Source organism: Microtus pennsylvanicus, chromosome 11 (genome assembly GCF_037038515.1).
Source record: "Microtus pennsylvanicus isolate mMicPen1 chromosome 11, mMicPen1.hap1, whole genome shotgun sequence".
Classification (NCBI taxonomy): Eukaryota; Metazoa; Chordata; class Mammalia; order Rodentia; family Cricetidae; genus Microtus; species Microtus pennsylvanicus.
Window position 1 is genome coordinate 50,598,015 of NC_134589.1, and position 14,519 is coordinate 50,612,533.

The window sequence follows — 14,519 nt, forward strand, 5'->3', positions numbered from 1 at the left end:
CAAGCACAGCATGTAACCAAAAGGAAGATGTTTTAATAAATACCAAGTTCTCAGTGAAAGATCTCATAAAGAAAGTATTACTATATGCCTGTAATCCTAGCGCTTCTGGGACGGAGGCGGGAGAATTTAGAATTCAAATGCAGCCTAAACTACACATCCAGATTCTGGTGCAGGAGAATTGTCTGTATTCTGTCAATCACGTTTTAAATAAATGCTGATTGGTCAGGCAGGAAGTAGAGTTGGGGCGATGAGAACAGGAGTATTCTGGGAAGAAGGAAGCTCTTCCCACATTCCAGACCATCGAGAAGCAAGATGTAACCTGCCCTACTGAAAGGTACCAAGAGCCATGTGGCTAACATAGATAAGAATAATGGGTTAATATAATCTACAAGAGCTAATAAGAAGACTGAGCTAATGGGCCAATCAGTTTTATAACTTATGGAGATCTCTGTGTGATTTTCTTTGGGACCTTGCCAGCTGTGCGGTATAGGGCAGGACAGAAACCCCAAGCAACAAGCCGGCCCTCATGTTACAAGATTCTGCCTATAAAAGGAAAAAAAACACGAAAGCAAGAGAATCGGGTCTTGTACAAGTGACAAGTGAGGCCAATTTCCTCACCTTGATTCATGGAGCACAACACTGGGCCTACCACAGGGACCAGAAGAATCCAGCTCACTCTAGATGGAGATGGTGTTTGTTCATGGTGTTGAAGATGAGGAGTAGGTCCAAGAGGATGACCTGACAGTTGAAGAAGTCATAAAAACTGAAGAAGAAATGCAGACAGTTCCAGCTGATATGAGAACCATGCATAGAAAACAAGCGAAGCATCCCTCAGATTAAAAATATTTGCAATTAATGCCAAGCCCCAAAGAAGAAAACAGATGAAGATGAAGAAAGCAAGCAGGACTCAATTGAAAAGAACTCACAAAACAAAGAAAGGTAATAGTTACATTCATAAACTCATGAGGTCTTACACTCCAGACCCTGACACAGGAGCACTGATACCCAGATAGTGACTTACCAGTGTGTCTAAGGAGGCCAGTCCAGCAGGTCCACACAGAGTTCCTAGTCTCCCCAACAACACTTCCCAGTCACCACTCAAGCTTCTTCCATGAAGGTCACTGCCCTTCCTGTTTCTTACTTCCATTCAGAACAGAATAGTACACCTTTGGAAAATTAAATATATGTGAATCTGTTAAAGTTTATAAAAGAACAATATGTAGTGGAAGGACAGTCACAGGGACAGGTGGTGACACATACCTGTGATCCCAGAGTTCTGAAGACTAGGCAAGATCAAGATGACTTCTAGTAGGAGATATATAGTGAATCTCTATATCCAAAAACCCAAAACTTACCTAGTCATCTTAGATGCCTCAGGACATTTCTTGTTTTAACAATGAACGTACAGCCCCATACATTCCCCTCAAGTCCTAGGAAGGTCATGACCAGTTTCCCTAGCAAGAAGGGAAGTTGGAGAGGTACATCTTTTGAAATTCTGTGAAAATCAACACAGCACAAAACATGGGTAAGTGCCAGGATCTGGTGCTGGAGCTGAAGCTGACTTGGGGAGAGCCAGGGTTTAAGGCCCAGAACTGTCACACAGAGGGCACTTTAATGCTGTGTAGTTCCATGTTAAATTATTGACTATCACGTCATTGATAGAAATCCTAAGTGGTAGCATTTATGGGAGCAATTTCATTGTCTCATTTTCTCATAGTTGTTGATTCCAAAGCAATCACCTAACAGAAATATGATGCAGGAAGTTCATCTGTATATGTGTTGCTTCTATTGGTTAATGAGTAAAGAAGCTGCTTGGGTCTATGAGAGGGCAGAATAAAGCTAGGTGGGAAAACTAAACTGAATGCTGGGAGAAAAGAGGAAGAGTCAAGGAGATGCCATGTAGGAGAAAGACGCAAGCTGTCAGACAGAACCTTACTGGCAGGCCACAAGCCTCATGGTAAAATAAAAAAATAATAGAAAACAGTTAATTTAAGATGTAAGATCTAGCCAATAAGAAGCTAGAGCTAGTAGGCCAAGCAGTGATTTAATTAATATAGTTTCTGTGTGGTTATTTTGGGTGTGGGCAGGCAGGAAATGAACAAGCATCTATGGAAATAGAAATGTTCTTGGATAAATGACACACACTGCAGTACTATTTGTCATGGTGCAAGTTGGAAGCAAACTCAGTGCTGAAGGGATGTGAAAATGGTAGCTGCAGAATGGTCCCTCCATTAACAGGGATCACAGGCTGGTGAGATTCATCATTATGATCCTACCATTGTCAACTTGACACCCAAGCACATCACTTTAATTCGTAACTTTCCCCTTCATGTTCCAAAGTTTTAGTTTTGTCTCCTAAGTCAAAATGTAATCCAACTTCAAAGGTCTCCATAGTCCTTAATAATTCCAACAGTCTAAAGTCCAAAAGGTCTTCCCCTCGACAGCAACTCAAGGTAAACTTAACTCTGAGCCCCTGTAAGATAGAAAACAGATTATAATATACATTGGTACAAAATAGGCATTGCCATGTCAAAATAGAAGAGTCAGGGCACACCAAGGACTGATCAGAAGACCACAGCAAGACAAAACTCCATCAGCAGAAACACCATATCCTGTGGCTCTCTGTCCAGTTATGGAGATCATGATATCATCCACTGTACTCCAAAGGACATAGATAACTCCCTTCCAGTTCTACTTGAAGCACACATATCCACTCCTAGGGCCATTTCTCTACTCCTTCCCTAAACCATAATTTAGCCAAAAAAAAAAAAGTGATTCTGACATCTCCATTCCACCTTAGGTTACACTTCCAAAGGTCCATAGGATGAGCTCTCATAATCCTTACGGGGTCTTTGATTCAGGCACATTTCCTGGCCTCAGCTGCTATCTGAAACTGTGCAGCATGATACAGTGGCCCATCAATCTAGCATTTTTCATGGCTAAAAACTATAGGAATGGCTCCGTCAAGGTCTGTTGACAGCTTGAGATGTTCCCACTCTGGACCATAGCTGAATGGTGTGCTGACCTTGGGGAACACCTCCTTGGGATTTGCATTTGTGGAACAGGGGACACCATCACTTAAGGCTTTCTGCCTTTAAATAAATTCAGATCTTCAAATGAAGAACCTACAAAGAGTAAGACTTTTCCTATTGTCACTGTGCGTTCCCTGCAGTGATGCTGATCTCTAAAAAATATAGGAGATTTTGTAGAATTATTCTGGATATTTTTCTGTCTTGAGACTTTTTCTGCCATAGTATTCCCTTATGTTTAAATTCATCTTCCCTCATATTCAGGACATTAACGCAATAAATTGCATGAATGGATCCCTTTACTATTCCCAATAGAAACCTTGCTACTCTCTGCAACAGTGGACTAGCCTCCACTGTCTCTCTCAGCATTCTTGTCTTCCTGCAGCCCCATAAGCTTTGCCCTCCGCATGGAAGGGCTTTCCTAGTACTAGGAACAAAACTCTTCCACATTCCAGCCACAAAACATTTCCAAAGGCTTAAGAACCACGTGATTCTGTTTATACAGCAAAACCCTGAGTCCTGATACCAATTTTCTGTCCTGGTTACTTTACTTGTAGCTCAACAAAATACTTGACCAAAGGAACTTTATTTTTTAAAAAAAAATTATTTTCCTCACAGTTCAAAGGAACAGTTCATCATGACATGGAACTGTGAGAACATGGAGTATGTGACACCTGGTAAGCTCTGTCAATAGAACGGGAAAGAACAGTGAAAGTTTATGTGCTTGTGACCTTCTCCATTTCACACAGTCCTGAGTCCTAGTTTGTAGAATGATGCTACACACACAGCGGATAGGTCTTCCCTACTCAGTCAGTCCAATCAAGATAATATCTATCATGCCCTGAAGCATACATTCAAGATAATTCTAGATTTTAAGTCCACATTTGGCATTAACCATTAAAGGGATCCATCCAGCCTGTCTTTAGTGGACAAAGGTACCTTTAGGTCTCTTTCATAGCAGAAAAACTCTATCCTGCAGATAAAAATTTATGGGAAACTGCCAATCCCAAGACCCTACAGCTGGTGATGGCAGCACCTCAAAGACCTGCTGACTGTCAGGTTTCTGATGGTTGCCTCTGAGGCTGTGTTCTTTACAGCATCTGTGGATGAGACCATCAAGAACCTCCACTCCACTCGGAATGCTCACAGAAGCTAGCCAAAGCCAGAAGTAAACTGCATCCAATGAGGGGCAGTCTGCATGGGTCACCTCTGGCAGCAGCTCACCTTTACCTCCCTGCCATAATGAACTGATAATGAGGAAACAGTTGATAGTTCTGTTGTATTATAACTGAAAGTTAATTAATAAAATTTACATTTTGGCTGTAAATTTTTTCTTATAAACATCAAACTAAATACAAACTAAATAGAAATCATAACCAAAGCAACATATAGAAGAAGAAATTTATTGGTGCTTATAGCTTCAGAGGGTGAGACCATGACCATCATGCCATTGAGCATGGCAGGAAGCAGGCAGGCTTGGTACTGAAGCAGTGGCTCAGAGCTTACATCCTTATTGTCAGTGAGGAGAGAGAAAGGAAATTGGAAAGGATACAAGCTTTTGAAACTTCTAAGCCCACCCCAGTGACAAACCTCCTCCAGCAAGGCCACACCTCCTACTCCTTCCCAAACAGTTCTACCGACTATGGTGGCCATTTTCGTTCAAACTACCACAGTCATTCTAAGTCCTCTGATGCTAGTTTTCCAGACAAATATGGCTCAATGGAAACACTAAATCTCCATCTTTGAATCTGTTCTTTCACAGAGGGTCAGGTGGACATCTCCTGGTTCCGTGTGGCCCACTTTCAAGAACATGGGATGATCGTAGAAACTCCAGCCAGGGTGGAGCAGTGCTACACAATCTTGGAAAACCCAAGCTTCTCCCCAGTGGGAGTTCTACTGAGGATCTACCTTACCATCAGGAGCCTCGTCCCCATCACTCCCATCACATTGATCTACTATCACATCAATGTCGAGGAAGTCACCCTTCATCTCTACCTGGTCCCCAATGACTGCACCGTTCGGAAGGTGACACTGATGACCACAAAAGAGGGGCCAGGGTGGGATGGCAAAAATCTTGAGATGCAACAATTGAGCCCCTTGGATAGATTCTCCACTTGGAGTGGGAATATACTTCTGTAAAGAGAACACTGGTGTTGATGATTCTACCCTCTTCTGGGCCCCTCACACAAGAGTCTCCCCCACCTGCCTTTAATGTTCCTTTATCTCCGCAAGGCCTTCTATGACCTCTTTCCACCCACCAGAAGGATGGGAATGCTCCACACCCAAGGAACTCCCTTCTCTGGCAGGGACTCCTGCTCCCACAATGAACATGACAGATGCCAATAACTGAATAGACTGTATAACAGGACACAAGGCAGAAGGGTACCAGGAGGTGTTACCACTCCACTCCACACAAATTTACTGATCCTCCACCTCACCTTATTCAGACCAGATAGATGTATAGCCCAGAAAGCTAGCTAAATCACTGTCTGCAATGTTCCCTAGGCCATTGATGATGAAGAAATGAAGTTTCAGTTTGTTCGAATAAACAAGCCACCTCCACTAGGTTATCTTTACATCGGGTCCCGCTACATAGTGTCTGCGTCCAAGAAGCTGGAAATCATCCCTGAGGTGAGCATCCAGGAGTTTGCTACTCTTCAGGATCAGATGCCAGACTTGGGAACTCTGTGGGGCAGGTTACTGGGCTTTGCAACAAATTGAGATTGAAGAGAAAATAATTGGGGCTTGGGATGTGGAAAAATGCATCTACATTAGGTAGAAGGCAATTTAAGGGACCACACAAAAATACAGAAGGCCAGGAAAATCGAGGAATTAGACTCAATATGGTATGGAGAAGGGACCAGCCTAACATGGACAGCAAGTCCTTGCTTGAGATGTGTGAGCAGGACTTCAGGATGAGCTCTCACTCATCATGGTTTGAATCTGAAAGGTCTCCTACAGGTGTAAATGTTAAACACTTGACCCCCAGTTACTGCTAATATCTGGGGAGTCGTGAAACAAATGTGTGAGGCCTGACCATCAGAAGCAGGCCACTAGTGGCTGTCCTTGAGGGTTAGAGCCATGCCCTGCTCGCCACCTTGGATTGCAGATCCTCTGGGATATATCAAGCAATGCCACAAGCTCCCGCCACCAAGAATGGAGCCCCAAATTCCATGCATTCCCCATTATAAAACTAAACAACATCAGCCTTTCCTTAAGTTGTTTCTTTCATGTTTTTGTCAGAATGAGAATAGAAGCAGCAGGATGGGGGTCCCAGTTGGGTCCTCAACCTTCTGAGTAAAGATATGTATGCAAAGGCTGTGGGTTACCTTGGTGTGAAAGACAGCCAGTATCTAATGTGGTGAGCAAGATCGTGAAAGTATGGAGGTGGGGACAGCCCTCCTTTGAAGGATTAGTAGTTGATCCTCACATCGTAATTCTTTCTCTCTTCAGGAGTTAGAGCTGTGCTACCGGAGCCCCGGGGAATCCCAGCTCTTCTCTGAGATCTATGTTGACTACATGGGTTCAGGGATTAATCTGCAAATCAGAGACAAGAAGAGTAAGAAACTTATATGGGAAGCCTTGCTGAAACCAGGTAAAATGCGTTTAGGTCCAGATACCCAAAAGGCAGAAGAAAGGCAACTAATTCTAGGTGTCATGAAATGACCAGATTAGTTATGTGGCTTTTGCTAGATCCAAAACAGAGGGTCTGACCACAGTTTAATCTGTGATGCTGTGTTAGTCAGTGATTCCCAATTTTGACAAAATGTGTGAGAAAAACAACTTAAAAATAGAAAGTTTTGCTTTGATTTATGGTCTTAGAACCAAGTTTCAGTCCATGTTCAGCTGCCTCCATCTCTTTGCACCTAATGTGAAACAGGATATTTGGATAGGGAGCTTGTGAGAGAAGAGGCTGTTTATCTGGTACCTCTGAAGCAGAGAGGTGGGAGAGAGCAGGAGTTAAGATTAAGAACCAATGAAGAAAAAAGGAGGAAAAGGGGAAGAGGAGGAGAGGAGAGAAGAGGGGAGGGGAGGAAAGGGGAGGGGAGGAGAGGCGAGAAGGAGGACAAGAAAGAATAAAGTCCATGCAAATATTCTCTTCCAGGTCTTGCCTCCAGTGGGCTACTTCTTCCAATGTACACTCTTAAATAGTTTACGTTCTCAGTGCTCACACAATTATGAGTGCATTAGTGTATGATGTCATTCATAAATTCACAGCCCTCAGGACCATCACCTTTTAATAGGACTGCAGGACTGGGCCTTCAACACATGAGCATTATCATATCCAAATCACCACATACTATAATTCTCATTTTCTCAGTCTTGTATCCTAATTTCCTCCCCACTACTCTTAAAGTGACAGATTTGGAGATGCACAAAGCATCTGGCTCCAGTTTACATGATATCTCAGTTTGAAGATGAAAGGACTTTGCTAACATGAGATACTCAATCTCAAATCCATACATTCTTAAAATAAATTTGTTGACAATTTTATACATGCATACAGTGCATTCTAGTAACTCCACCCTAAACACACCTTCTTATCTCCCTCCTACTCCTGCCAGCCCCTCTTCTTCAATACAAATCTCTTTTCCACATTCACAAAGTTTTGCTTTGTGTCTCACAGAGTTTAACTGGAACCAATTGTGTGCCCATGGGTTTTACACTATCCAGTAAAAGCCAATGAGCTCACCAGCAGACATAACAGATAGAATGTATACCTCCCTTGTCTCCATAATCTATTATTGGCCAATAGCTTAACGGTAAGTGGTACTGTCCTTGTGAGCTTCTTCCCCATGTCCAGCTGAGTGATGGACAGGCCCTACTTGTGTATTCTAGAGACAATAGGTGCAGGTGCTATGAGTCCATGATGGCCATGGTCATGTCCTGCTTAGAAGAGAGCACTTCACAGGCCTTCTCCATACATTCTGTCCCTACATTCTTTCCAATTTCTCTTCCACAATGTTCCTAGAGCCTTCAGGGTGTGGTACAAATATCTACTTATATGGGTGAGTGCTCAACCATTCCCTGTTCTCAGTATCCCACACAGCTTTAGGTATCTACATTCACCTCCACTCACAGCACTGAGAGGCTTTTCTGAGAAATGCTAAAAGCAGCTTTTGTCTGTGGTACAAACACAGTTATTTAGAAGGGCTTTCATGCTATGTGTAGTATGAGGCCACTTGTTTGTTTCCCGGCCGCCCGGCAGCTGAGACCCGAAATAACCACCCAGAAACTGTATTAATTAAAATACTGCTTGGCCTATTAGCTCTAGCTTCTTTTTTCCCAGCTCTTACATATTAATTTAACCCATCTCCATTAAACTGTGTTTCCCATGAGGCTGTGACTTACTGGATAAAATTCCAGCCTCTGTCTCCAGCGGAGCTACATGGCTTCTCTTGAATCTGCCTTCTTTCTCCCAGCATTTAGTTTAGTTTTCCCTGCCTAGCTCTGCTCTACCCTATCACAGGCCCAAAACAGTTTCTTTATTAACCAGTGGTATTCACAGCATACAGAGGGGAATCCCACACCAGGTATGTCCGTAGCTTCTCTCAAGGGACTAAGATTTAGAAAGACCTGGTTTTGTTTGTCCTACTAACTTTCTACTGTAGGGATGGATTCTATCTTGTGATTGGGCCTGAAATGTAATAAGGTAGCTAATGGTTGCTCCCATCACACTTGTGCCACTACTGCAGCAAAAGGACCATCTGGCCTGGCAGGAAGGTTGCTGATGCCTTTTCCTTCTCAGCAGCCTGCATAACACCATCTAGCACTATGAAAGTTTGGCATCAAAAGAAAGCTTCCAACTCAGTTCCAGCTTGAATTCTCTATACCACATACCCAAGATGTGTGGTGTCTTCAGCAACAATGTCTTCTTTGCTAGTTCTGATGGGGAACAGAGAAGAATGAGTATACCTATATTGTCTTGGAGACCTGCAGGGCCTCCCTGACCAAAAGCTCCTATGAAGATATCCCACAACTGGAACTGGGTTTTTTGTTTTGAAACACATTACTTCTCAGACTTCCAATTTCAAGCCTTATAGGGTGTCTTCCATTCTAACTCCTTTATGATTTTTATATTGGGTTACCAATTAATAAGTTTCATTGTGACTTTTAAATACTGCCTTCATTTTCTGGAATCCATCCCACTGACCTACTCATCACCTCCACTCCAACCCCTCTTGCTGTTTGAACATCTCTGTCCCCAGTATTCCCTCTCTACCCTCATTTTACCAGTACACTACTGTATTCCTTTCCTCCCTGAGGCCCTGCATATTTCTAGTTTTCTGGTTTCCAGGGGTTCACCAAGTTAAACCCACAGAACTAAATACTCCAGGGTAGAAACTGCATGTGAGAGATGTGGTGGTTTTCTTTCTGGGCCTGGCTTACCTTTCTCAATATTTTCCCTGTTGTGTACACTTGTCTATCATAATCAAGTAGATTGGTGCTGCCAGGAGCAGATGTGTCTCATTGTCATGAAAAGCCCTAAGTTATTAAAACATTTTAAATGCCATATTCTGTAGTCTTTGAAAGATATGAAGAATGCCTATCTAATTCAAATATATCTCTATATATCTAGAAAATCTAACATGACTACAAGCTTACTATTATTGATGATTATCCGTTAACAACCTATATTTTCTAATTATACATTACATTTTTAAATGAACTACACAATCAGAATATCTTAATCAAGATCAGAAATACATATAAATATAACAAAATTGACCTTAAACTTGTATCAATAAATCAAGATTTATACCAATGCAAATTATTTATATCTATATCAAGTAGCTTTCTACCAAGAATCAAATGTCAAATTAATTAAGCCAACAAGGGACTTAGTTAGTTCTGTATAATAATTCAGTCTAGGATAAAGCTGAGTCTGTGATCTTGTGGGAGAAATGTCTATTTCTCATCAACATGTTTTTTTTCTCTCAAGGTTGTTAGGGCTGGTGACTAGATTCCCTGTGTGAGTAAGGAAATATTCACCTTCCAGATTATATCAGAACTTCTGTAGCTCATTCTCAAAATCTCAGGCACGGTTGAGAGTTGCACAGAGAGCACTGAGTGTTGGTGACAGACATCCTTACAGATGCTTCATCTCTCCTTCCTTCCAGGGGATCTCAGACTTGCACAGCTCATGATGCCTGCAGTTCAAAAAGGTAAGAAACAACTTTATGAGGCCAGAGAAACCAATAGCATTCTGCTGAGAGATCACCTGACCCTTGAGACAATGGCAATTAGAAAGGAGGAAACCTCACTAACTCACCAGGACAAGTAGAAGAGGTACATGCTCAGGACAGAGTTCCTCTCATGTCCCTTGCTGCTTCCCATGTTGACAGCAACTCCACCTACTCCCGATATGAAAATCCCACCATGAAGCCCTCCCCCGGTCAGGAAGATTGTCAGACTAGTAACTGGCATAAGGAGGGCACAGATATTTTTCAAATGGCCTTCCATAGGAAGAAGGGAGCCAGGGGGTGCAGATGAAATGCATAAAAATAGCAAGAAGTGGGCAGCCAGTGAGAGAGACCAGGGAGAAGCCTTTCTATGCTCAGTGTCAGCCTCATCTTCACCCCTAGACGCTCCTGCCTCACTACACTTCGTGGACCAGCATAGGGAGCAGCTGGTGGCCCGAGTGACATCAGTGGACCCTCTCTTGGACAAGCTGCTGCATGATTTGGTGCTGAGTGAAGAGCAATATGAGGCAGTGCGGGCTGAAGCCACCAACCAAGACAAGATGCGGAAGCTCTTCAGCTTCAGCCGCTCCTGGAGCAGGGCCTGCAAAGACCAAGTCTACCGAGCTCTGAAGGAGACCCATCCTTACCTGATCATGGACCTCCTTGAGAAGTCAAGCAGTGTCTCCGTGGGATCCTGACATCTTAGTGGCTGAGGTGTGAGCATTCAAGTGATTCCTGGCTCTGCTCTGCCCTAAGTTTCCAAATCTATAACCCAGTGACCACCTGAGTTACTTTTCTGGTGGCATTGTTTCCAAGAGACCTCTTGGGGATCCAGATATTCCCTCTTGGCCTTCCCCAGACGTATGTTCATGTGGGATGGACATCTCAGTAAACATCCAGTGGGACCACCAAGTCATTCAGGCCTTGTCCAGCCTGCTCTCATGACCTGAGTGGCCAGGCTTGTGCCTACCTGATCTTCCATGATTCAAACAGGACTGAGGAACATGGGAATGGAGACAAAAGATGGTACTTTTTCATGAAAAGGAAAGGAATAGGGCTTCTTAAACATTTCCTATTCCTTTTACCCAAATAATTTTTATATAATTCTGGGTATTTAGATATATAAGTACATAAATCAAACATTTTTACTAAAAATTAATCTTAAATAAATTTATTTTTAAACAACTCTTTGTTGTAATATAATTTTACCATTTGTTAAAGATGAAAGCAAATTTTCAATCTAATTTAATGGATGTATTTGTTTATTTTTGCATAAGGAATTAAATCTCTATTGAATAGTTGATGCTACAGACACAGGGCAACTTCAGTGTCTCACAGAGTTGGTGGATATTTTGCATTCCTGGTACTTAGTGCAGATGTGCAGTGCACATTCCAGAAGCTGCTGGAAAGTTGTTCCTGATCCCAGGACAGAATTCACTTAGCATCTCTTTATGTAACTCATCAACAACTCAAAATACAAATTTTAAAACCAAATGTTCTCATATAATACAATTAAAGATATGCCAACTTGATTCTTACATGCTGAAGAATCAGAATAGAAAAATATTTAAATTTTTATATTCCATAATGAAGCTATCATGTTTCCATAAGAGCAGAAAATCTTGTGTGTACAGGGTGAAGGGTCTGAATTTCCCATCACTTTATACAATTGAATTTAGGTTTCAGTTCCTTAAGGATGAACAAGTTCCTTTCCCAACAAAAGACTTATCACAATCAACAGAAGCTTAAGAGAGGACCCATGTCTCCCCCTCAACCCATTGTGATAAAGTTCGCCCAAAAAAATACCCTAAAATGGGAAGAGAGAAGGACCTGGAGGCCAATGCTATGCTCATCAGTCAGAGATTTTGAGTTATCATTCATTATCATAATATAATTTAATATAATATATATTATAATATATATAATATAATTTCATTCATATATTACATTGTCCAAACTGTTAGCCCAAAATAGATCCCACTGGGACCCAACCCCAACAGGAATGGGACCCAACCCCATCCTCCTGTTGGTACCCCAGATGCTGGTTCCTACTCGACGGCCACAAATTTCTACTACAAAGTCCCTTACACTCATCCTGGATCTGATGTCCATGTGCTTGCTTCCCTGACCCGATCTACTCCTTAGGACCTGATAAGACTACCTATAGGGTTCTAAACACCTCTCCACCTGAATGGACTGCTGACTGCCCACTTTGCCTGGATGTACAACCTCCTTACTCCAAGGGTATAGTTGTGTCCACTAACTATATGCAGACTTCAAAAGAGTCCTATTATGGATGGGCTAGGGGACAAGCCCCAGGTGTCACCTTAGAAATGGCGCTCAGCATGGACAGTATTGTTGGCCAAAGGAAACAAATTCCCCTCATTGGTATACACCTTTGTAATGAGAGCCAAATCTTCCCTTAAGGTAGCTCGGACTCTCTTGTACCTCTGATCATGCCTGCAGGGCCTGTTCCTTAGGCCTCACCTCTTGTGTTCACTACCAGATACTGCACCAAATGGGAGAATTCTGTATCTTGGTTCCACTCACACCTTGCATCCTCTATTAAACCAATGAGAAAATAGAAAGACTCCTTCCCTCCCCCAGGCCAGGCATAAAGGAGCCCTGGGAGTAGTCACTGTTCTGGTCTCAACTCTACTCAGATATGGGGTAGCTGGGTCAGCAAGACTAGGGACTTCAGTTCCCATATTGCAGGACAAGAAGTTAACACCCTAAGAGAAGCCATTGATAATGGCCTCTTAGATCTGGGGAAGTCCATCATCCACTTCGAAGCTTCCTTCTCTTCCCTGGCTAAAGTTGTTTTGCAAAATCATCATGGCCTAGATTTATTGTTCTTCCAATAAGGGGGACTCTGTGAAGCCAGGGGGAAACATGGCTGTTTTTATGCTAACCACTCTAGAGTAATCAGAGAATCAGGGTCAACACTAGCTCAAACAGCTGTTTAACTGGCCCTTTTGGCTCCCCATGGTCCTCTCTGCAATGGACAGACTGTGATTTTGTTATTTCTCATTTTACTCTATGGTCCCTGCATTCTCAATTCCCCTATAAGACTCATTAAGGAGTGAATCTCCACAGTACAGCTAATGGCTTTTAAAAATCCCAATATTAGCCCCTAAAACTGTCTCAAGGATTTGAGATGGAACCAAACTCAAGAGGGAATGAAGAGACTGAACTTCCCACCATTTGTACAACTGAATTTAGGTTTCAGTTCCTAAGAATGAATAATTTCCCTTCCTAACAACATCCCTCTGACAGCAGGGATGAGGGAGAAAGTCAGCCCCTACAGTGTCTCAAGGCAGTGACCAAAAAGGGCAGTTCTTGTAATTCCCCTGAAACATGTCCCACTGACCTGGCAGCAGAGGGATAGCATGCAACCTCCACTATCCATGAAAGCCCCCTTGGTCATACCTGGCCTAGCTTGGAAGTTTTTACTCTGCCCCTAATTCATCCTTTGTGTTACAAATAGCTTTTTTTTTTTTTTTTTGCCCTATGTGAACGTTGTCTGCGATTTTTCCCATGGATACAAAGCCTATGCAAAATCTGGTTTAGAGGGAACCCAGAAAACCATAGTACCTCATGAATCATGTATTTGCACCTGGCATTGTATTTTTGGAAGCTTCATTCAATTTGTTTGGAGATATGGAAATCTACTAGCTAAAGTATAAATACAAGAAAAAATAAGATGCCTAGAGATAAAGGGGAAATGCTTCAGTTCACTGAGACTGAGCCCCCTGCAGCCACAGAGGCCAAGCTCATTCTCAAGGTGTCTCTGAGTCTTCATTTCAGGACCCGCGTGAACCCACACACCTGGGCCAAGTTACATGCCACACTCAGATGTGCCCAAATATGTCCAAAGAGAACCCCAGCCAGTGAAAGGTATACTAGTGAATACTGCTTGCTTGACCTGTCATGTTGGAGAAAACCTAACTGTTCATGGAATTCCCCTAGCTGTTTGGCACCCTTGGGACTATCTCGAACCCTAGAGTCAGCTCCGGATGTCTCCACCCACCCCTGGGACCAAACCCTCTGGGCTTCTCTGCGGCCCAAACCCGTTTTCTGAAAACCCAGTCACAGCTAGCCTGGAAACAGAGGACGGAGCGCCAGAGCTGCTCACCACGGCTGCGGTGGTGAGGACGCAGGCGGTAGTGTAGGCGCGGCTGACCGGCGGGATCTGCAGGTACTCCAGCCGGAGGCTCTGGTACGCCATCTTCCCCACCGCGCCTGCCCCCCTTCCCCTTCCTCCAGTGGTAGCCATTTTGTACGAGTGGCCAACCCTGCATGCTGG

The 14,519-nt window shown here is 43.1% G+C and overlaps 1 protein-coding gene across 1 annotated transcript in view; it reads left to right on the plus strand.

Moving 5' to 3' along the window:
- Window positions 1–11,319, plus strand: part of LOC142831596 (NACHT, LRR and PYD domains-containing protein 1a-like) — a 74,271-nt gene extending 62,952 nt beyond the window's left edge. The window contains exons 8-12 of the mRNA XM_075941810.1: window positions 4,792–5,054; window positions 5,535–5,660; window positions 6,483–6,624; window positions 10,151–10,195; window positions 10,616–11,319. Of these exons, the coding sequence (XP_075797925.1) occupies window positions 4,792–5,054; window positions 5,535–5,660; window positions 6,483–6,624; window positions 10,151–10,195; window positions 10,616–10,911 (872 nt within the window). The 3' untranslated portion in view covers window positions 10,912–11,319. The remainder of the gene's footprint in view (window positions 1–4,791; window positions 5,055–5,534; window positions 5,661–6,482; window positions 6,625–10,150; window positions 10,196–10,615) is intronic.
- The last annotated feature ends 3,200 nt before the right edge of the window (window positions 11,320–14,519 follow it).